The sequence below is a fragment of the Syngnathoides biaculeatus genome, chromosome 18 (genome assembly GCF_019802595.1).
Source record: "Syngnathoides biaculeatus isolate LvHL_M chromosome 18, ASM1980259v1, whole genome shotgun sequence".
Taxonomy (NCBI): domain Eukaryota; kingdom Metazoa; phylum Chordata; class Actinopteri; order Syngnathiformes; family Syngnathidae; genus Syngnathoides; species Syngnathoides biaculeatus.
Genome location: NC_084657.1, coordinates 15,335,332 through 15,357,665, shown reverse-complemented (window position 1 = coordinate 15,357,665; position 22,334 = coordinate 15,335,332). Strand labels below are relative to the sequence as shown.

General features: G+C 45.0%; 2 protein-coding genes across 7 annotated transcripts; one reads left to right on the top strand and one right to left on the bottom strand.

Annotated features, from left to right (window-relative positions):
- Window positions 1-251: 251 nt before the first annotated feature.
- trpc6a (transient receptor potential cation channel, subfamily C, member 6a) lies at window positions 252-5,894 on the bottom strand. Of its 2 annotated transcripts, XM_061804234.1 has the most exons (14): window positions 5,753-5,894; window positions 5,310-5,626; window positions 4,486-4,618; window positions 3,691-3,991; window positions 3,298-3,483; window positions 3,059-3,223; window positions 2,746-2,989; window positions 2,219-2,446; window positions 1,855-2,119; window positions 1,587-1,782; window positions 910-1,110; window positions 782-838; window positions 637-712; window positions 254-563 (listed from the first exon to the last, which is right to left on the bottom strand). In XM_061804234.1, the coding sequence occupies exons 1-14, from the start codon at window positions 5,869-5,871 to the stop codon at window positions 436-438; spliced, it is 2,616 nt and encodes an 871-aa protein (XP_061660218.1). In that variant the 5' UTR covers window positions 5,872-5,894; the 3' UTR covers window positions 254-435. The 2 variants fall into 2 exon arrangements, with proteins under 2 accessions (XP_061660217.1, XP_061660218.1); XM_061804233.1 differs by having other exon boundaries at window positions 252-563; window positions 1,855-2,446.
- A 5,982-nt stretch (window positions 5,895-11,876) lies between these two features.
- On the top strand, window positions 11,877-21,811 carry LOC133491596 (transcriptional coactivator YAP1-like). 5 transcript variants are annotated; one of them, XM_061802907.1, is made up of 11 exons: window positions 11,880-12,155; window positions 12,453-12,679; window positions 13,925-14,112; window positions 14,430-14,581; window positions 15,644-15,745; window positions 16,017-16,096; window positions 17,216-17,334; window positions 17,400-17,503; window positions 19,167-19,220; window positions 21,496-21,598; window positions 21,706-21,811. In XM_061802907.1, coding segments are annotated over exons 2-11 (1,122 nt in total). In that variant the 5' UTR covers window positions 11,880-12,155; window positions 12,453-12,460; the 3' UTR covers window positions 21,707-21,811. The 5 variants fall into 5 exon arrangements, with proteins under 5 accessions (XP_061658889.1, XP_061658891.1, XP_061658887.1 ...); XM_061802905.1 differs by having other exon boundaries at window positions 11,877-12,155; window positions 12,388-12,679; window positions 21,496-21,809; XM_061802903.1 differs by having other exon boundaries at window positions 21,496-21,809.
- Window positions 21,812-22,334: the final 523 nt, after the last annotated feature.

The following is a 22,334-nucleotide window of genomic DNA, read 5'->3' as shown; positions in this document are numbered from 1 at the left end:
AATATGCAACTGATTGGACAATCTAAATCAGCGTTTCCTACCTCAAGCCGGTACTCAAGTCTCTTCAACACGTCCATTTTTGCAAAGGATGAGAGCGACACTCTACTGATGAAGGACTTGAAGAGAAACATCCTTGCAGACCTGATCGACCACTATTCCGATCTGGTCACATATGACCACCTTGACATTGTGTCTCTTCTCGATCCGCGGTTCAGAAACAAATATATAGATGAAGAAAAGGTGGACTGAGTTTTATCAAGAGCAGTCGAAGAGATTGTGTCGCTAATTAAGACTCAACAGGACGTGCTGCACCCAGCGGGTGCTGGTCCAGAAGCAGAAACAAAAATGTTGCAAATACACCAGCTCGCTTGCACAGTTGTTTATACAAATCTTTACAAGCTGCATAGATATAAACAAACAATCATAAAAATAGAGTCAGGATGTTGTGGCGATGTCGCCGAGTCTCCTCATCAGCTCATCCAGCGTCTCTGTATTCTGAGACTTCTCCTCCAAAAGCTCGTAGCGGAGACTGGAGATGTCCTGCTTGATTTCCTTCAACTCGCCTTAGCGAGATAACATTTTTGGTTAAATTATGGACATATCCATTAAAATCTGTACAGTGCGATGTGAGCTCACCTTCTGTGATCTCGTCGCTTTCCCGGTCAGCTCGAGCTTTGATGATGTAACGTTTGATCAGGCGCTTCATGATCTTCTACAAAAACGTTACCAATGAATGAGCCTTGTAAAATTCTTCCCAGTAATAGAGTTCTAGGGATGATACCTGGTATCTAGAGGGACGGGTGGAACCACTGAAGGTTGAATTTTTCCCTTCTCCCATCTAAAAATGTGCAAAAATGCATATGCAGTACAGATACTGGATGTCGGGATTCTTGAAAAACGAGAAGTGACCTTGTCCAGTTGTGTCTCGTGTTTGCCATCGTTTTGTCCTCTCACATACTTCTGCACCAGAGAGTTGATGCTTTTGGACAGGCACAGCATGGATTTGGGACTGGGAACCAGATTAAAAGGCACCGGTAAGGTTCGTCCCTCCTCAAAGTAGGAGAACCAGAGTTTGGCCCGAGCGAACTTCCACTCTACATCGGCATCGTCCTTGTGAAGAGAGAGGAAAAATGACGGGTTGGTGGCTGCACATTTAGAACTGTATTGCTAACCCCGTGTACGCAAATACTGTTTCGATCCGGACCTCCAAACCTCCTTTATGATTTTACCCCTACAGACTGCAAGTCAGGGATAAACCTCACTTAGTTTATAAATTAACCAGCCTCCAGTTGGCCTGTACGCCGATGACTGTATGTCCTCTTTCCCGTAAAACATTCTTAAAATTGCCTAACTCCTAAACTCTTACACAAATCCATAACCCAAACAATACCCCTCAACCCGCTCACCTTAAAATAACACTGATATGACTTTATTGGGAATGTTTTATCGTAGATGCCATAACAACTTTGACAAATGACACTATCATGTGTTTTGTCCTTGTTTTTCCTCCTTTATAAATTGTACTTCTTCTCCGGAGCATAAATATTAGTAAAATGTGATGCGATTCGGCGTCCGACCCATCAAACCTCGATCTCCTGAAAGGAGCTGTTGATCATGGCGATGAGCATGTTTAGCAGCACGATGACCATGGTGACGTTGTAAACGCCATAAAGAACGTAGCCGATGTTCTCGATGAATTTGTGCCCGTTGTTGATAACCACCGATCGAACTTCGGACAGTCCGAATATGGCCCAGAACAGAGTCTTGAAGCTCTCCTCCAGGCTGTTGTGAAGACAAACTACCACAATCACGATTGTTACCCATTTTCCTGTACGGATAACGCAGAAGTCTCACGTGGTGAAGGCGTCGTTCTGCTTGACACCCAGGTAGTAGGAGTACAGGTTGAACATGCCGATCATGAAGGCCAGAAATACCAGAAGGAAGATGACCATGAATTTGAAAATATCCTTCACCGTCCTGCCCAGGGAGATCTGCAGAGGCCCGAAGCTCTCATTGGCTGGGAGGATGTACGCAATTCGGGAAAAGCTCAGCACCACAGCCACTGCGTAAAGTCCCTCGGAGACCAGTTGGGGGTCTGATGGTAACCAGTGGATTCTCGCTGCAAAAAAAAAAAAAAAAAAAAAAAAGGGGTAGGATATTTGCTTGGAATATTGAAAATCTGCGCACCTGACCGGCCGTTGGATTTTATTTTCCCTACCCAGTGTAAAATAGAGAATCTCTGGAGGCAATGTGATGTTGGTCAGGTTGGTGTAATGCGCATTAACGAAAGTCTGCGCGTAGCTGGCGTGTCTCGAGGCAGAGAAGCGGCAACTGAAAGACGCCAGAAAAATCGCCAGCATCCCAAAGTCCAGGAAGTTCCACGGTTCCACCAGGTATTCGCCAGGTCCGAGACTCCAAATCTCCTTCACCTCGGCCCAGATCATACCTGCAGTAGGAGGACAAAAGGTGATGGTCTAGCTCCATCCGTCAGTTTTCTTAAGCACTTAGAGTATGCTCAATAGGGTCATGAAAGAGCTGGAGCCTATTCCATCTGATTTTGAGTGGTACGTCTTGGATTAGGTCCCAACCAATCGCAGAACAGTTAGACAAATGTTCAATGAAACTAACACAGATTTTAGGAAAGGCACAGGCAGAACATGCAAATTCCACACAGAAAAGCCATCGCAGGTATTCGAACCCCCAGTCTGTCACTTGTCTTCTCGTTCTGCATTGTCTTATTCGTACCCATAACCCACGAGATGATGAGAATCTCCATCCAGGTGAATGGCGTTGTGGTCATGCGGTAGAGCAGCATTGGGTCCGTGCTCAGCCTGGATGTTTCTGGCACATGGTAGTGCGTCATGTTGGGCAACAACGTGGTCCCTGCAAATCGGTCCGCAGCGTTCAGTATCAGCAGGCCCAGGAAGATTGTGAAAGACGACGCGTGGGCCACAAATTTCATGAAGGGGCTGCGCATCACCTGCCCCACCTGGTGGGCAAAGACACGTTGGGAAGAAATATGGACAGATGGACCTTTGAGATGATTGGTGGAACCTACTCTACTGCACGGTGCAATCCAGTAAGCCAAAGCTAACCCTGGTAGCCCCATAGCCACCGCCAGGACCACCAGGAGTTTGATAGCGGTCGTCTGTTGCCGGAGGCCAGGTAGATTCTCGTACCAAATACTCAGCAGCTGCTGCTGGCAGTTGGGATGGGCCACAAACTGAAAAAGAAAGATGATTGTGAGTATCGTTAGCATAGCGGCAGAAAATCCTGCTCAATCCCTTCCAGTCAGACCTTTTTCAGTTCATATTTGATGGCTAACTTGAGGCGGGTGAGAGAAGGGCGACCGGGCGGGTCGTAGCTATCTTCGCAATTTGTTTCCCCGTTCAGTATGGCCTCCACCTCCTCAGTACTGCGACACAGGTCCAGGAGGCCCACCACAAAGTCCTTACACTGACTGGACAAGCGACAATAGTCGTTCTATACAAGACAACATGTGGTTGCATCAGTAGATGACCAAGACCGAAACGGAGACATTCCTTACACACACACACACACACACACACACACGTCAGCCCAATGTCACTCTTGAGATAAGATCGAAGCTTTGTTTACGTCCCCCGTCGGCCTCATAAAACGTTTTGTTGTGATTTAGTGGGGGTTCACTGCATTATTCTTTATTGGTACCTTAAACTCCTTCTCAATATTCGCCAGCATGGCCAACTCATTGCTGAGCTCCAGGGCAGCCAGCACCGGATCCTCGCTGGACAGGGAGAGGTAGGCTGGACTCGCCAGTCCGCGGTAGGCATTGATGCGAGAGCGCGAGTGGCTGAAGGAATCAAACTGCTGCTGGTAGTTGCACGAGTTGCAGCAGCAGAAGTAGTCATGGGGCGGGTCAATGCGAGCCCCCTTATTCAGCAGGGTGTGGACGATCTCGTATTCCTGACAGTGCGCCGCCAGGATCACGGGAGTCACGTCGTGGGAGAACCTGAGGTGAGGCCAAAGGCATGCGTAGCCAGTTTGGACTTCTTTCTTCATAGATGGAGGCGACAAATCAATTGCTTGGACCTGGAACCAACTCTAATCTCAGTTGTCTATTTGGTATCTTGGCCTTCAGTGATACTTCTCACGACTTAATCCACCTCTTAATACCATGACTATCACAACACAGTTACAGAAACCATCAATACTATAGCAAAACCCAAATAAAAACATACATTTGTGGCACATACATAATCTTTCAGCATGATTGATATGTCCAAGGCAGATAAGATAACCCTGATTTTCCTGTTCTGGCGTTTAGGCCACCAAAGTAGTCATTGCCTGACAGCCGACAACTACCTAATCCTAACTCAAGACTCAAATGTCAAGATTTACATCTTGGGAAATGGACGAAGTTTTACTGACTGACAACAATAGACCTGAGCAGGATTGGAAACTCTGGTCCAATCCGAGATTTCTTTTCCCTACTACGCGGTTTACCTTGTCCCATCTTCGTCGTAGGCGTAAAAGTCATCGAGCAAGTCCACTTGAGCAGGGCTGGCCGTCAGACGATGGGCGTCTCGGAACGAAGGGTGTGCTAGCAAGGCTTCAGTGATGCGGATGTAACCCTTACCTGCAATGTCCAAAATGTTATTTTGGTCTGGTTGGATTCTTCATGTGGCTGGAAACGTAACAAAGACTTACTGAAGTTGGGGCGCCTAAAAATAAGATATCAGCAAACTTGACTCTTGAAAATCGTAGCGTCCCAACTGTACAATCCCAATATTGTTCTATCAGTAATCATAGTGCATAATCCGACAGCATTGCACATTTTTTCCACTTTTGTAGGCGGCTTCGGCTTTCTCTTTTTCAGGGGTTAGCGTTATAGCGAGTTGTTTACGTTTGTGCTATTGAGTCATCTTTTCAGTTCGGGATAGAAGTTTCCCTTCTGATTAGCGGTTTGAGTGTCAGGGTTAGGATAAGGCGCTTTGGGAAAAGTCACACTCGTTATATTGCAGAGTATCATATTGTCCTAATCCTATCCCAGGAAGTCGACTGGGGGAAAAAACGAGCAAACAAAAAGAACTGATTCTCTAAGTACTTCCCTTTTGTTGAAAAACGGGATGCCAGAGTTGGAGATTGATGTTAGATTTGGGTTGAGGAAGTGTGTTAAGGTTTGAGTTTAGGGGTTTGGGTTTAGGGATAGGGAGTCAAAATTCAGGATAGGGGTAAGATTGAGAGATAAATGATAGAGTTTAGGATTCACGTGTTAAGGGTTTTGGAGTCAGGTTAGGGAGTAGCAAGAAAGAAGATTTTTATCTTACTGATGGCCAACAGGAGGGCGTCTCCCACACGAGCCAGGTCTTGCCTCCCCAGGAGCAGCTCGGTCACCTCCAGGTGCTCGTTGGCCACAGCCAGCTGCAGGGCGTTCTGGCCCATGTAGTTGACGGTGTTGACGTTCAGGTGGGGCACGTGCAGCAGCATGCGGCGCACCTCGGGGATGTTGCCGTACTCGGCCGCCTCCAGGAAGCGCTGCTCCACCTCGGAGGGGCCCACGGACGGCACCGTGAACATGTGTGCCGGGCCCCGCAGGGCCTGGCGGCGCTTGACGGCGCTGAGACGAGCCAGCAGTTGGCTGTGGCTGCCGGAAAGTCATTAACGCTTCATATCTATTGGAACTCAACTTTGTGATTTTTTTTTTTCATTTATTTTACCCATCCAGGTTGCGCGGTAGTGTCGACAAATGGTGCAGAAAGCGTAAACTCACCCAAACCATCTACAATCCTCTGGGAAGTCATCGTACGCCAGCAGGTTGTCCCGGCTTCTGGCCCGCGGGCTGTCCGGGCTCAGAGCGGTTGCCGTCCCCGGCGCCTGTCTGTGGTTCATCCCGGGAGGAGATCAGATGGACTGCGCGGATCATCACACCAGCAAGAGCGTGGTAGTACTTTCCCCCCCTCCTCCCTCCTCCTCATCCCTTCATCCCTCCCTCCCTTCTCTTTGTCGGATTCCTTGAGAAAGAATGCATCCTTCATGGTCCTGCTATACTTTTACTTATGTTGCATTGTCCTTATGATCCTTACGTTCACGAGAGCACTATATTAAATTATGCGGACAGTTGTTTTTCATGTTCAATAGTAACTCATCGTGACGAATTGAAATAAATATACCGTAACATTTACAAATGTAACATGCTGCAGGAACCAAAAGTAACAATAATGTTACAATCCCTGACTATATCTAGTCGGTAACCAACATTATACATTCAAATAACCTGGCAGAATATAACAATAGCAGTGTATACAGTACATAGTACAACATAACATAGAGTCATGTAGCCTATCATAGTGTATTGTGACTTTCAGTATACACAATGCAATGTATACATATTTTAATGTAGCGTTGCGTAACACAACACAGCGTGACATAATTAATCGTAACTGAATAATCTAATTGAACCTTACTGTAGATATTGTAATTTAACTAAAGGTAAGCAAAACTAAATCTGCCTCATGTAACTTCAGGCATCCATTTTCTTTGCCGCTTATCCTCACAAGGGTCGCGGGGAGCGGAGGAGGCGGGGTACACCCTGAATTGGTTGCCAGGCAATCGCAAGGCACAAGGAGACAAATGGCCGCACTCACGATCACACCTAGGGGCAATTTAGAGTGTCCAATGAATGTTGCATGTTTTTGGGGATGTGGGAGGGAAGGAGAGTGCCTGGAGAAAATCCACGCGGGCACGGGGAGGACATGCTAACTCCGCACAGGCGGGGCCGGGATCGAACCCGTGCCGCCTGACGTAACTTGCCGTAACTTAATGTTGTCACGTTTTCCGGCTTTTTCCGTCAGAGGTGGCCACAGCGAAATCATCCGCACGATGTGTTTGGCACAGGTTTTTGCGCCAGATGCCCTAATTTCATATGACGTACGCGTGTTGTATTCCATTTTATTTTATCCCGTGCTGTTCTATTGCGGTCAATTCCCCTCTTCTGGCGTTCTCAGTCAATAGTCACATTGATGAAAATGCGTTGAAAAATATCCCCCTCTAATGTTCTTTTTTTTATGTTCAAACATTGTGCAGCTATTTTAAACTACACTCAAGCGTGTGCATGCGTGTGTGTGTGTGTGTGTGTGTGTGTGTGCACATGCGTGTGCTGGCTGGCTTGACTGATGGCTGATGAACAGCAGATGAGATTCCTCGGGGTCCAAATTCCCAGCGGACTTTTGCTTCCTGTGTCCTCCCTGCACAGATCCTCGTCCACTGTGGGAAAACGGCTTCCCACTTTGCACTGCACATTTATACACATAAACTCTTATTGAAGACATGACACCTCATCGGATCAACATGAGGACATCTTTAATGGCCTCTGGGCCTCTGATGTGGAGATTGCGGTACCGGGTTGCCTTTTAAGGGCCTCGTTGGTAAAGATTGCACGCTTTAAGACTTTTTATGGTGTCAATCTACGTTTGAGGAATTGTGTGCAGGGAAGGAAAGGTTGCAAATGTCAGTGATGTAAGTTTTCATTTGTATGCCTTGTGTGCATGTTAACGCTGTAAAAGTCAAGCGGGCAAAGACCTGGAGAGTCGGGTAGGATGGCGGTTAAGCTCTTTAGGGTTCCAAAACCCGGCAATCAACAGGAGTCACGTATTGTACTAATACAATCCAATTGAAAGAAATGTAACATAATTAAATCAAACGTAACCTTGCTTTATGTATAATAACATAACTAACACCTCACAATCAAATGATGCTGAATGCACAGTAACATGGTAAAGTGTACCAATTGCACCAGTTGCAAGAGCACAAAAGGCCATTTTTTTAACAATATCCTGTATTTCCAATGTGAATTTTACACACTGCAAATATATGATGCTTTTAATTAAAATACATCTATCATAGGTTCATTTATAAAAATGTAAATATATATGGAAAATGTAAAATATGTATGTAAATGAAAAGAGACATAGAAGCGTAAGACCATTCATTTGGTTGCCGCAAGGTAAACAGCGCCTCCTGGTGGAGAAATGTTACTCTAAACAAGCACAAGATGTTTTTTGTTGTGTGCGTGTGTGTGTGTGTGTGTGTGTGTGTGTGTATAAAAGCACTGGGAGCAATCTGAAGTGTTTTGTTAACATCATGCTAGTTATTCATCCATCCATTTTCTTTGCTGCTTATCCTCACGAGGGTCGCAGGGAGTGCCAGAGCCTATCCCAGCTGTCAACAAGCAGGAGGTGGGGTACACCCTGAACTGGTTGCCAGCCAATCGCAGGGCACATAAAGACAAACGGCCGCATATAACAATCACACCTAGGGGCAATTTAGAGCGTCCAATTAATGTTGCATGTTTTTGGGACGTGGGAGGAAACTGGAGTGCCCGGTGGAAACCCACGCCGGCACAGGGAGAACATGGAAACCACACGGAGGCGTGGCGGGGATTGAACCTGGGTCCTCAGAACTGTGAGGCCAACGCTTTACCAGCTGATCCACCGTGGCGGCTCATGCTAATTTATATATTTTTTCAAAATGAGTTATAAATTGGCATCCTCCTAATCTTAATGCTGACTGACTTGATACTGCGAGCCACTTTCTGGTGCCTCCAGGTGTCCCACAGGATTCGTGTCCGAGGCCTCTGGTCTTGCTCACTGTCGCCTCCCAGAGAGCCATTGAGGTTGCTCACGCCGCACTGTACTGAACCATTGCCCCGTGTGGTTGTGCCAGGCACTGCAGCTCTCCACCATGACACCGCTGAGTTCACAGGAGGGATTGCCGGCGTCATTGTCATTGTCTGAGGCTCTGAACGGGGCTGTGTCCTGGTTCTGGTCCTGGTCATAGACATGGATTGGATATCCTGCAAGTGCATGACGATATTTGTCCGATGAGATTAGGCACAGTTATATCGGGATCTAACATGGAGGAGGGCATTATTTTTTTAAACACAGGGCCAGGAAGCTGTGAATTTTTGTATTTTATATATATATATTTTTGCTTTAATACATAAAATCACACAGACAAAATTTTATTTTTTGTTTTTGATTATCTTAAGAATTTTAATGGGATAACCTTTGCCAAATTTGAGGAATTTGACTTTGCGGGCCAATCCTTTTTTCACGGCCTGTAGAGGAAAACCAAACTAAATTAAAAAAAAAAAATAATAATTAAAAATACCCCCCCCCCATTCACCTCTTTCTTGTCAAGTTTTCTTCTCTCTTCTTTGTCCTCGCACCCCAACCCCCTTTTCTGTTTTTTCTCACCCTCTCGTAAATTCCCATGTCGACATTGTCTGGAAAGAGCAGTTCTACGCTTGCTCGGGGGCGAGGGAAAGGGTGCCATACTGAGTGATTTGGATTAAGGTTAGGGTGGGATTTGTGTGTTAGGCTTCTGGTGAGGTTTATGATCGGTTGGGGTTTAGGGTTATGGTTAAAGATCAGGTTTAGGCAATAATGGTTTAGGCTGGTTTGGGTAACGGTGGGCTACGGTTAGGGTTAGCCTAGCTTAATCCTAACCCAGCAAAAACTACACGAGGAACAACCAAGTGACAGAAAAATAAAAACACAACCCAGAGGGGATGTTGGCAAAGGGTTTAGGATTATGGGTAAGTGTATGATCAGTTGGGGGTTAAGGGTTCTAGTTTCGAGGCGAAGGTTTGATTGAGTTTTGGTGGGTTACACTTATGCGCTAGCTTACTAGGATTTTTTTTGTTTCGTGTTTTTGCGTGTTACGGTTGACAGAATTCCCTCGAAAGACTCTCCCATTCTCAATCAGAGGCGCAGACAGTTTGTGCCGATGCGCACATTTCCCAGGACCTGATCCTGCTCATGGAAACCAGATGTGAAAGGGAAACATGGTGGCTTAATTTTAACACAACACCACCCCTCCTACCTTCCCCCGCTCGTTTCCCTCTCTCTCTCTCTCCTCTCGTCTCGGCGTCCACGCGTCACGTTTTCTCATTGTGACGGAAAGGACACCTCTTTAAGGGTCAGAAGAATGTGGTCCGTGAACTGAGCTATTCAAATGGGAAGCGAGACAACATTCCAGAGTCCAGATGGAGACGCTCACCTCCTTGGAAAAGAAAACAGCTCAATGAAAGATGGGGAACACTGCGGAATGTGCAATGCAGTCGACAGGGGCCACAAAGCCGAAGGAGCTCTGACAAATACTGGGGGGGGGACCAAGGGTATACACAACCACGTGTCCCGTGTTATATGCTAAGTGTGGTGGATGAACTCTGGCTGTTAGCGTAGCATTAACACCAGCACTGGAGGCAAACATCTAGCAAACCTTAGCTTTGGCTAAAACTAAGCTAAACCCAATTTTTTTAACAAATATAAAGCCACATTTTACTCCATTTAGGTGATTTTAAAGACATACACAGCTTCACTTTTCCAGTTTACATGGTGTCTTTACAGTCTTTGTGATTAACTATTCTAGCTGGGCCAAAGCTACCAGGGTAAGCTAACTCAATTGGTCTTATCACATTTTAACAATTTATTCTTTTTTTTGTTTTTTGTACAGTTTGGTCAATTTAGAGGTGGCTGTACACAAATTTTGACTCACGAACGAAGGTTTGTCTGCCAAACCCACTGTTAGCTAACTCAGCTCTATTTGCTAAGCTAACTGTCTAATATCAAGTTTGATCATATTTAGAGATTCTACATTTCAATTTGGTCTTCTTTTAGTGTGAATGCGTCATTTTAAAGTCTCACGTAGAGCAGTTTTTCAAGTTTATGTTTAGTTTTATTACTATTACTATTAACTGTGGTAATTGGCTTAGCTAGCAGGCCAAAATCACCTTTCAACAGCTTCAAATTCTTGACTTCCTATTTCTATTGTTTTGGGGGGGTTTTTTTGTATGAATTTGGAAGCGATGCCTTTGTGGAGTTTGCATGTTTTCCCTGTGCCTACATGGACTTTCTCCCGGCACTCCGGTTTCCTCCCATAGCCCCAAAAACATGCACGTTAGAATTTAATTGGAGACTCTAAATTACCTGTAGCTGTGAATGTGAGCACAAATGGTTGTTTGTTTCTATGTGCCCTGTGATTGGCTGGCAACCAGCTTGGGGTGTACCCCGCCTCCTGCCCTAAGATGGCTGGGATAGGCTCCGGTCCTCTTGCGACCCTTGTGAGGATAAGCGGCTCAGATAATGGTTGGATATGCAAATTTTACTCACTTACTTACTTTGCCAAATAGCACAAAATTCACCTTTTAATGTCTTGAAATTCATTTCTAGTTGTGTTTATGTACATACTAAACAGGAAGTGAATTTTTAGGTACACGTGGTTTGGCTGACTAATTATTATATTTAGAACTTTCACCTTTCATTTTTAGTCTTATTTGAATTGGCTAGCAGGCTTAGCTATTTGGGTAAGTTAAGTTTCATGAAAAGGAAAAAAAAGAAGGAAGTATCTCAAATACAAATTCCATCCATTTTCTGTCAAATCATCCATAAGTTAAAACAAATGACAGGATACGTTTGGTCCAATCCAAAGAAAAACGTTTGGATATATTTTATTATTGGCGATTTTTTGCGATGACGATTAAATAAATGATTTTTTTTTTAAATCTGACAATAGCGCGTGTTTTCCACTAGGGGGCCACCGCATGTGTGGTTCACCCAAACGGGGCGGATGGTTTTCTTTTCGTGTGAGTTTCTCCAAATATTAAACATAGTGATAAAGCGCATAAAGATTTGACATTAGTGTAATTTTCCGTTCCTGATGACGTTTGGAGGGCATGTTGGAGCACTTTTAAAGAAATGTCTGATCTTTCTCTAAACATTTCAATCATAAATGTCGCAAACATTTACTTGGGACGCAGTGATTGTTGTGTGTTTTCCGTGCGAAATTGGAGGGTTTTATTATTATTACTTTTTTTTTTTTTGTGCGAGTGACTGCACAAGCTGGGTGCAGCGGCGGCTTTAAAGGCTGCAACCCCGCCCATGCGCGCTATCACAAGAACGTGGATGTGCACGCGCACAGAAAAGTTTGGGCTTCTCGCCGCGATTTTGCTCCACGCACTTTGTTCCACTTCACGCTGCGTGGATTTCGTCTTCGAGGGGTGGAGGGATTCGTTCGGCGGAGGTTGTTTTTTTTTTGTTTTGTTTTTGTGGTTGCGTCCTGAAGAGTGGATTTTGACGAAAGGAGTGGGGGGGAGACGGACCGCCTGTGTGAAGGTATGTGGGAGGCATGTTGTGTTGCACTTAAAAAAAAATAATAATAATAATAATTCCCCACATACCTACGCACACGTCCTCGCGTTTTTATTTAATGTTTAGTATAAAGGAAGTTCCGATCAAGTTTAAATGGAAAGGAAAGTGGGGGAGTTGTGTAAACAATCAAATCACGTCACCCAACTCCCCCGCCACATTTACGCTTTTTTTCAATTGTGACGTATTGTTTTTGCAGCTTTTTTGATGTCAATTGTGTGAAACCCCGGCCCCTTAAAAAAAAAAAAAAACATAAAAAAATAGGCCCCCACATGGACGCGCATCGCGGTGGCGGCGGCGGCGGCGCGCCTCCGGCCGGCCAGCAAGTGGTGCACGTCCGCGGTGACTCCCAAAGCGAGCTGGAGGCCCTCTTCAGCGCCGTCATGAACCCGACCAAGGCCGCCCAGCAGCCCGCCTCGCTCCCCATGAGGATGCGAAAGCTGCCCGACTCCTTCTTCAAACCGCCGGACCCTCGCACGCACTCCAGACAGGTAAGGAAAACGTCCGCTACCGGGTCAAGCGGTCGGTTTGATTGAACCCAGATGTTCGTCATCCTCATTCAAGTGTAAAAAGAAGTTCTCGGAACAACGCGCTTTTTGACATTGCCGGTAGAAGTTGTGTACGTAGATTCCAACAATATTGAAACGGACGTATGAAGTTGACCCCGAATATGAATCTGATCCGTTGACAATGTAAATTCAGTCCTTGACCCTGTCTTGAAGGCTAATGCACGTTTCAAACCTTGACGCTAAAGATCCTAGCTCTGTCTCGAAAGCCCATTTTGAAAACTCGTTGTTGTTGTCGTGGGCCACAAAGTAGTGACGGTTTCCATAAAAGGCCCATTATGACAAAAATCATTAATTGCAGCATCATATTTACACATGAAATTTAAGAACTTGTTTTAGAATCAGAGATCATATTGTTGATGTTTGGAAACACTGACATGCTTGCAGTCTTCTAATCATCATTTATGATATGGCAATTGGAGATTTTGATACAGATTTTAACCCCCCAAAAAATAAATCATGGAAGCTCATACACATGGTTTGCCTTTGCCGGCCACATAAAATCATGTGGTGGGCCGGATTTAGCCCCCGGGCCTTGAGTTTGACACCTGCGCCTTAACGTTTCAAAATGTGATGAATCCTGTTTTGAATGCCTCATTTGCAACCCTAACCTTGTCTTGAAATCCTAATCCTAAATTGAAAACGCACTCGTGGTTTGAAACCCTAACTCGGTCTTGCAATCCACCATTCTTGTGACCTTGACTCCGAATCCCTCATCCTGTCTAGATTGCTTCAATTCAAACCTTAACACTTTCTTGAAACCTGAATACTAATTTGAAACCCCAACCTTGTTTTGAAACCTTCACTTGAAAAACTAATCCTGTTATTAAAAGGCCGAGCCTGTTCTAAAACTGAATGAAAGCGGAAGGGCAGCTGAATTTGAGTCATCATTTTTCAGAGCCAAACAACCGTTTGTAAGTGTATTCCGCGCTGGGGGTGTGCAAAATAGTCCTTTTTTCATCTTTTGTATGAATGACACAGCGTGGACGATGTCAATTTTCCGGTTTTAGGCTTCATACCAGAAGCGGGGAGCCATCTGTGCGTAAGGTGTTCTTTTCCTGCCCTGCCTGATGTCAAATTTTATTCCTCTTTTTCAGTAATCATCGCAGAAATCCGCTTAAAATGTTGATCTTTTGTGTGTTTTTGTCTGGTGCCCCGACTCCCCGTTAGGCGAGTTCGGACGGCGGCGTGTGCGCGTCCCTCACGCCTCACCACGTTCGCGCCCATTCCTCGCCGGCCTCGCTGCCCGTAAACCTCCCCGACGCGGCGGCCGCTCCGCCCGTCGTCCCTGACGACGTGCCGCTCCCGCACGGATGGGAGATGGCCAAGACCCCTACTGGACAACGATACTTCCTCAAGTAAGAGGAAGTCACTACAAGTTAAAAAAACTAAAATTGAAAGCACAACTGTCTTGAAGATAGTTTATTTAAAAGATTGACCTTTTAAATAATAAATCAAAAATCTAACCCTGGATCCAAACAGTCCTTGAAATCCTAATTTGTAACGCTAATCAAGTAACCCAACGTTGTTAGTGCCGATTCGCTCACACCACCAAAATGACAAGTTGTCATGTGAGTTCTTGTAAATTTCACGCGCATGTTGTCGTACTCGTCAATCCAGTCCTGCTCCTTCAAGTCATTGTTCCAACTTTCTGTGTGCACGTGCGCGCTCGCAGCCACGTGGACAAGACCACCACCTGGCACGACCCCCGCCTGGCGCAGCTCCAGTCGGCCGCCCCGCCGCACCCCGGCCCGTCCCCCGCCCACACCCACTCCCTCAGCAACCCGGCCACGGCCACCAAGCCGCCCGGCTGCAATCCAGACGCAGGTATTATACATAATTAATTGTAATTGATCAAAATGGATCAATTAAACGAGCCTCCAGTTATGCGGTTTGGAGGGCGAGGGGGTGCTATCTTGAGATCACGTGACCGGAGAATGGGTTTTGATTGGCCGCCTGAATTTATGCCTTCAGCACGTAGCAGTATTTGCCCCCTTCTGAACTTATTTAGTTGCGGTTCCCTCACTCCAAAGTTTAGGACCATCCACTAAATGTAAATATCAAAGGTAACCCAAGTAAACATAAAATGCATTTTTTTTTCAAGTGGTGATTTCATTTATTAAGGGAACAAAATAGTCGAAAGTTACCTGGCCCTGTGGAGAAAAAAAAGGAATGCACCCTAAAATCTAATAACTGGTTGACCCAACCTCAGCACTCAGCAGCAAAAACTGTAATCAGACATTCACTAGAAGTAGCAATGATTCTTTCACAGTTCTGTCCCTCACTTTGACTCTTCTTTTGGGCAAGTCTAGTCAGAAGACCGTTACAATAGTCAAGTCTACTACAGATTAAAGAATGGATGAGATTCTCCTGATCTGCTTGGGACAGCAAGAGGGTCAATAGAGACGCAGACCAAGAGTTCTATCAACAACAGTAAAAGTCCAAAGATGGCAGCAACGGTGACAATACTGAAAGGCATAGAAGTGGACAACCATGACATTTTCTCGGCGTTAGCGGTTCAGCTACTTCCTCTTAGAAAAAAGCGAGTTGGGTAAAAGCTGGATGGTCAAATCAAGTTTACCTGTAAAGGTTTTAGTGCATTTTCGCTTCATCCTGAAATTTCACTCAAACATCATAAACTTCATCTGACCAATGCGTATGATTTTCCATTATAGCGGCCATCTTGGGGAAACCACATCAACGATGCGGCTGCAACAAAATGATTCTGAGCCCCTGTACTAAAGATAGAAACAACTTGAAATATCTTGTGATTTGGTTTCCAGGGTGTTTCTTTACCCACAATCCTTTGCTCAGAGGAAAGGGGAGGGGGGAGTTGGGGGTCATCTGGTGCGTCTTCCTCTGCTTATGTGTGCTTTCGCTGCTGTTCAGGTGGGCTGCCCGAAGGCTGGGAGCGGGCCGCCACCGCCGAAGGGGAGGTGTACTACATCGATCACGTAAATAAGAGCACCACGTGGCTCCACCCGCGTCTAGGTAGCGCTGCCACAGTCCAGTTATTATTTTGGGGGGGTTTATTGGGGTCTGGAGAGGTGCTTAGTTGTCCACGACCACCAACGCAACCGGAGAGGTCGCCAAAGAAAGTTGTTTGAACCACATGTAAATTAATCAAACTTTTTTTTTTTTTTTTAAATGTATTTATTTATCCCCCCCCCCCACACACACACACACACACACACTTTTAAGTGATTGTGTTTTAGTTGGGCTTGTGTGTATGTGTGTGTGTGTGTGTGTGTGTGTGTTGCAGGCCTGCTGAGCTTGGCCATGCAGCAGCGGAAGGAGAAAGAGCGACTGCGATCCAAGCAGCACATGCAGCTCAAGACGCAGGTGCAATATCCTTTATTATGTTTGACCTCACCAGATTGCAACATAAGTACATCATAAGGGCATAAATAAATACGAAGGATGTGGTACGACTTTTATATTACTGCGCTGATAAGCAGTCATTACATGTAGTAAGCATCCTCATTAGTGGTACACCAACTCCCTCTACTGGAACGCAAATGAATGAAATCACTCCCAGACTACAATTTAATTGAATTTAACTGCAGTACATTAAGGTACAATTTTACTTTTATGTATCTATTTATGTGATCTAAGTGGAACCCAAAAGAACACTGTCAAATAGTTTCTCCTGCATTGCTGTATTGTAACATCCATCCAGTTTCCAAGCCACTTATCCTCACAAGGGTCAGGGGAGTGCTGGAGCCTACCCCAGGTAACTTCAGGCAAGAGGCGGAACTGGTCGCCAGTTATTCGCAGGGCACATATCGGCACATTTTCTTTTCCTTTCGGCTTGTCCCGTTAGGGGTTGCCACAGCATTTAATCTTTTTCCATCTTCCTCTTGAACACCCACAGTCTTCATGTCCTCCCTCACAACATCCATCAACCTTTTCTTTGGTCTTCCTCTCATTTTTTTTTTTTTTGCCTGGCAACTCCATCCTCAGCACCCTTCTACCAATATACTCACTCTCTCGCCTCTGGACATGTCCAAACCATCGAAGTCTAGTCCAAGAGGAATCCAGTCTAACCTCTTCCGTCAGCCTATCCATTACTACCGCAAACGGGAAGGGGCTCAGGGCGGATCCCCGATGCAGTCCCACCTCCACCTTAAATTCTTCTGAAACACCTACGGCACATCTCACCGCTGTTTTGCTGTCCTCATACATGTCCTGTACTATTCTAACGCATTTCTCCGCCACACCGGACTTGCGCATGGAGTACCACAGTTCCTCTCTTGGTACTCTGTCATAGGCTTTCTCTAGGTCTACAAAGATACAATGTAGCTCCTCTGACCTTCTCCATACTTTTCCAGTCCAGTCCAAATAACGTATCGGCACAATCATTTCAATACAAGACAGACTTTAAACTGAAAAAAAAAAAAATGTACAATTTTAGTTTGGGATCAATGAATCTATCCATCACTCCTTGTGCATATGTTGTAGGAAACAAACCGAGGAGGCAGGAACCAGATATCGGCTGCGTTGGACCATGATCGGAACACGCTTCTCCAGTCTGTGGATGTCAGGATCCGAGCTCCCACCCATGAATCGGCGCTCAACGGGTGAGTGTCATCGTCATAATCATCGTCGTTCATATAATGAGACGCGCTTATTTGTCCCCACGCAGTGGAGCTCACTCCCGCAACGAGAGCACCGACAGCGGCCTGAGCGTCAGCAGCCTGCCGCGCTCGTCTGACCTGACTCTGGCCTCTGTGGACCACATGGACACTGGTAATACTAGTTATTAAATGTTAACAGGAGAAAGGTAGAATGCTAGCATGTGGCAAGATAGCAACCTGAGTACAGGGGAGTATCGCTGGTGCTGGTAGGAATGTGCTTGTTGTTGGCTTTATCAAGCCGTGATCTCCAGCTCTCACTGGAGCGATTCGCAGCCGAGTGTGCAGCACCTCCAAATCCGAGACTATGGTCCTCAGTCAGAAAAGGGTAGCGTGCCCTCTCCGGGTCGGGGATGAGATCCTGCCCCAAGTGGAGGAGTTCAAGTATCTTGGGGTGTTGTTCACGAGTGAGGGAAGAAAGGAGCGGGACATCGACAGACGGATCAGTGCAGTGATGCGGACTTTGTATCGGTCCGTTGCGGTGAAGAGGGAGCTAAGTCGGAAGGCGAAGCTCTCAATTTACCAGTCGGTCTACGTTCCTACCCTCACCTATGGGTATAAGCTGTGGGTTGTGATCGAAAGAACAAGATCCCGGATACAAGAGACCGAAATGAGTTTCCTCCACAGGGTGTCCGGGCTCTCCCTTAGGGATAGGGTGAAAAGCTCGGTCATCTGGGAGGGGCTTGGTGTCAAGCCGCTGCTCCTCCGCATTGAGAGGAATCAGATGAGGTGGCTGGGGCATTTGATCCGGATGCCTCCCAGACGCTTCCCTGGTGAGGTGTTCCGGGCATGTCCCACCGGAAAGAGACCATGAGGACGACCCAGGACACGCCGGGGGGGACTATGTCTCTCGGCCTTTCTTGGGGATGCCTCGGGATCCCTCCGGAAGAACTGGAAGAAGCGGCTGGGGAATGGGAAGTCTGGGTATCCCTGCTGAAGCTACTTCCCCCGTTAGCCGACCCGGAAAAGCAGTCGGTAATGGATGGATGATGGATGGATGGTATGGAAAAGTATAACTGCTAGAACAGACTCCAGGTTTATAGGGCAATTTTCCAAATTGGGGCTGACATATTTGTCAGGAATGAAAAAACTTCATCATATGACATAACCCAGGACCAACAACTTGGCTCTACTTTAGTGGCATATCAACTCTCCTAAAGAGCACCTTGAAGTAGGATTGCAAATTGTTGTCAACATTTATTCACGTATACAAACCAATGTTTACCAAGGCTGTATTAAAAGTGTGTGAACATCCCTCACACAGTCATTGAATGGACAGCCCAAAAGGTCCTCTCCTAAGCATGTTTTTTCCCCCCAACATTCTTGTGCCGATCCATTGTTTGACAACAACAACTTGTCACCCTGGTAACAGTTACATCCAGTTGCAGTGAACGGGGACGCGTTTTCTGGTGACGCCTCTCTGACATTGTTTGATTTTCACAAGCTCAAGCCCAGTGATCGTAAAAGACGGGATCCTGTGGTATCGGAATACACATCTTGTATTGTTGCTACTGTATAACCGAGATTCGGCAAGATTTGATGGCAGGCGTATACTAAATGAGAATGGACTCAATGCTAGTAAAATACCAGTTGGTACTCTAACACGTTCCTAAATAGCAACCAACTCGGGTACCATTTCAAATGAAAACTGATCCAGCGCTATCTTAATGTTACATTTTCCCCATCTTTAGTTGGGTAGTTTGAAATGACAGTGGCTAAAATTGTAACACGCTAGCACTGGGGAATAATCGTAACCGTAGCGTGTAACTCTGTTGTAGGGGAGTGCGGCGAGTCGTCGACTCTACAGGATTCGATGCCCGCGATGAGCGAAGGTGAGGAGTTGATGCCGTGCATCCCTGAGGGTCTGAGTTCAGACCTCCTGATGGACATGGAGACGGTCCTGTCCGGCTCACACATGGACAGGGACAGCCTGCTCACCTGGCTATAGAGACGCCGTTTTGTGTCTGCATTAAGGACACTTAATGCTAACGTGAGAGAGACTTCATTTACCCAGACGTGACTGATGCCCCACACTACCCTCTTTCACCCCCGTTGAAATAATCTTACCTCGGGTGATAAAATGCTGGAATTCCACCTTTTGGGCGGCTTCTGACAGAATCCACGTGGTAAAGACGCGTATCTCAGGACACACTAGGCCAGGGGTGTCAAACTCATTTTTGTCGTGGGCCACATTGTACTTACGGTTTCCCCCAGAGGAGAGAGTTATGACCGAAACCATAAAAACCATTTCTGAAGTAGTTTTGGAATCAGAAATCAAGGTTTAATGTGTTTTTCAACTACTGTTGATGTTTTGGTAAGTCAAAAACGCTTGCAATATCTCCATGTTATTGTTTACGATATGACAATTTTAAATTTTTGTACAGATTTTAACAAGAATTCTGGAAGTTGACACTAGTGATTCGCCTTCGCGGGCATCATAACAGCATGTAGCGGGCCGCATCTGGCCCCCGGACCTTGATTTTTTTTTTTTTTTTTTTTTTTTACACCTGTGCACTCTGCCATTTCTTCACGATTAAGCCACCTTGCTCATTGGAAATCAATAGAACGATAAATAATTCACAAGGGGGAAAAAAAAAATCCAGCGCACGCTTGACCACACACTGTATGTGTTATGGATGTCATAATTAATGCAACTCCCACCGATTTTAAAAAAAAAAAAAAAAAAAAAAAAATACAAAATCCAGAGCCCACAAGCACATAGAGGTCTTATCACAAATGTGATGGCTTCCCTGGCCATTTATTAATAACCAACAACATGTACAGCATAAATCAACAGATTGACATTACAAATAAACAGAACACCTAAAATTATCCAGAAAATACAATCGAAAATCTTCAGCGCACAGGGTCTCTAAATATATATCGTGATTTATAGATGATGGCTCCTCCTACCAATTACGACTACTGTTGCAGGCAAGCGTTGTTCCCAACTTGCCGCTGTGTAAAATAGAAAAAAGAAATTTTTAAAAATAATCCATGTAGTCAATGCTATGTAATGCAATGGTTCCTCTCGCCAGTTATTCATCATAACAACCACATTGCACAGTAGAAATGAAAGAAAACTGCCACAAAGTCAACAGCGTCCATAACTGCCACTTTGCACAATACAAAGGAAAAGAAATCTTAAAAATAATCCATGGTCACCCCAAAAAAAAAAAACAATCTCAATGAAGGGAAGGTGTTAAAGCTTTAACCAAGTGAAGTAATTGTACACATCTGACATCAAATGTTGATTTATCGTGGGTTCTCATACCGAGAGCTGTTCCTAAAAATTTGCTCATCCGAGGCAGTAACGCCAGCGGATCAAAATATTAGGAATGGCCGTGGAAATGAATGCACTGAGTGGAGAAGCCGTTTCTAATATTGTGGTTTGAGGCTTTCGGCGCCAGGTTGCCATTTTCAAGCTGCTCTTACTCTTAAAGGTACAGTTCAACTTTTTTTTTTATCTTGGCAATAAACAATAAATGAAGACTTTAAAGGCCGCTTAAAGGAACAACGTACTAATTGTAGATGCTGCGGGGTGTTTGTTATGATTTTATGTGTATCGCTCATACCCCCTCAGTATGTAGCCCCGACACACAATCTTATTTATCTGAGGATGATGCATGACACTCCCTGTATGGTATATGAATATACAGTATATATGTAATCATAAATCATGTGTATGATTATTGATTTAGTTTTGTACCTTTTTTTTAATGCATGTGCTTTATATATAATTTGTTTTGCTCTCACTAATCATTTGAAACGCATAATAAAAATTGAATACAAACCATGGAAGTCTGTATGTATGTTAAGAATATTTGATATAACTATTAACTCATGGAAGTACTGAGAGGAATAAATTACGATAAGGTCAAAGTAAAATGAAGGAAGACTCATTTTAAGATAATTGTTTTTTTTCTTTTCTTTATTTTTCTCATGAATATTACAAATATTTAATAGATGAGTGTTGTATGATTTATTTATTTTTTTAATTTGGACTCATTTAGAATCAATTTTATTGACGCCACGCCGAAAAGGTCCAGGTTCTGCCTCTGCTCTGAACCTCACTTTCAGGGATGTTTTTTTTTTTTTTTTTTGCAGGAGGCGAAGGCCTGGTTTCACAGGCGTGCCCATCTTGGAAGCGGGAGTTGGCCCACTCATTAATCGAGTGCAATAATGGACCGGCCTGCACACGTCAAAATTGGAAGGACACTTTTATTTAGACCGGTCTTCATCTGAAATAGATGCATTTTCTTTATTCATTTCTGCATGTAACTTAAAAGGTCACTTCTCTCTCTTGTGGGTCCTAGGATCTTCTGGACTCTATTTATTTTTAATCATCCATCCATCCATTTTCTCTGCCGCTTATCCTCACGAGGGTCCCGGGAGCGCCGGAGCCTATCCCAGCTGTCAACAGGCATGAGGCAGGGTACACCCTGAACTGGTTGCCAGCCAGGGCTCATGGAGACACACAGCCGGACTCACAATCACATCTACGGGCAATTTAGAGTGTCCGATTAATGTTGCATGTTTTTGGGACGTGGGAGGGAAACCGGAGTGCCCGGAGAAAAGCCACGCAAGGCACGCATGAAAGCAACTTAAACAATAAAACATAAACGTGCTTAGTTTGAGTGACACGTCATAAGTAACTTCTCGTTTAAAAGAACTAATTCAATCACTCACTAAGTGCTAAATGAAATACCCCTTTCTCGTGTAAGTATTATATTCATAAATATAACTTTCGTGTAAGAGAAGCTAACGAATGGACAATACTTACCGTTGATTAGCTATCACGCCTCCCTCTTGGTTTTTTTTTTTTTTTTTTTGAATACGATAATGATAACAATAATACAAATCTACAGACAGTTACTTTAACCGGCATTCATCGTGTCGAGTGGCGTCAAAAAAAAATCGAAATTTGAGAGTTGGTTTCGTTTAGC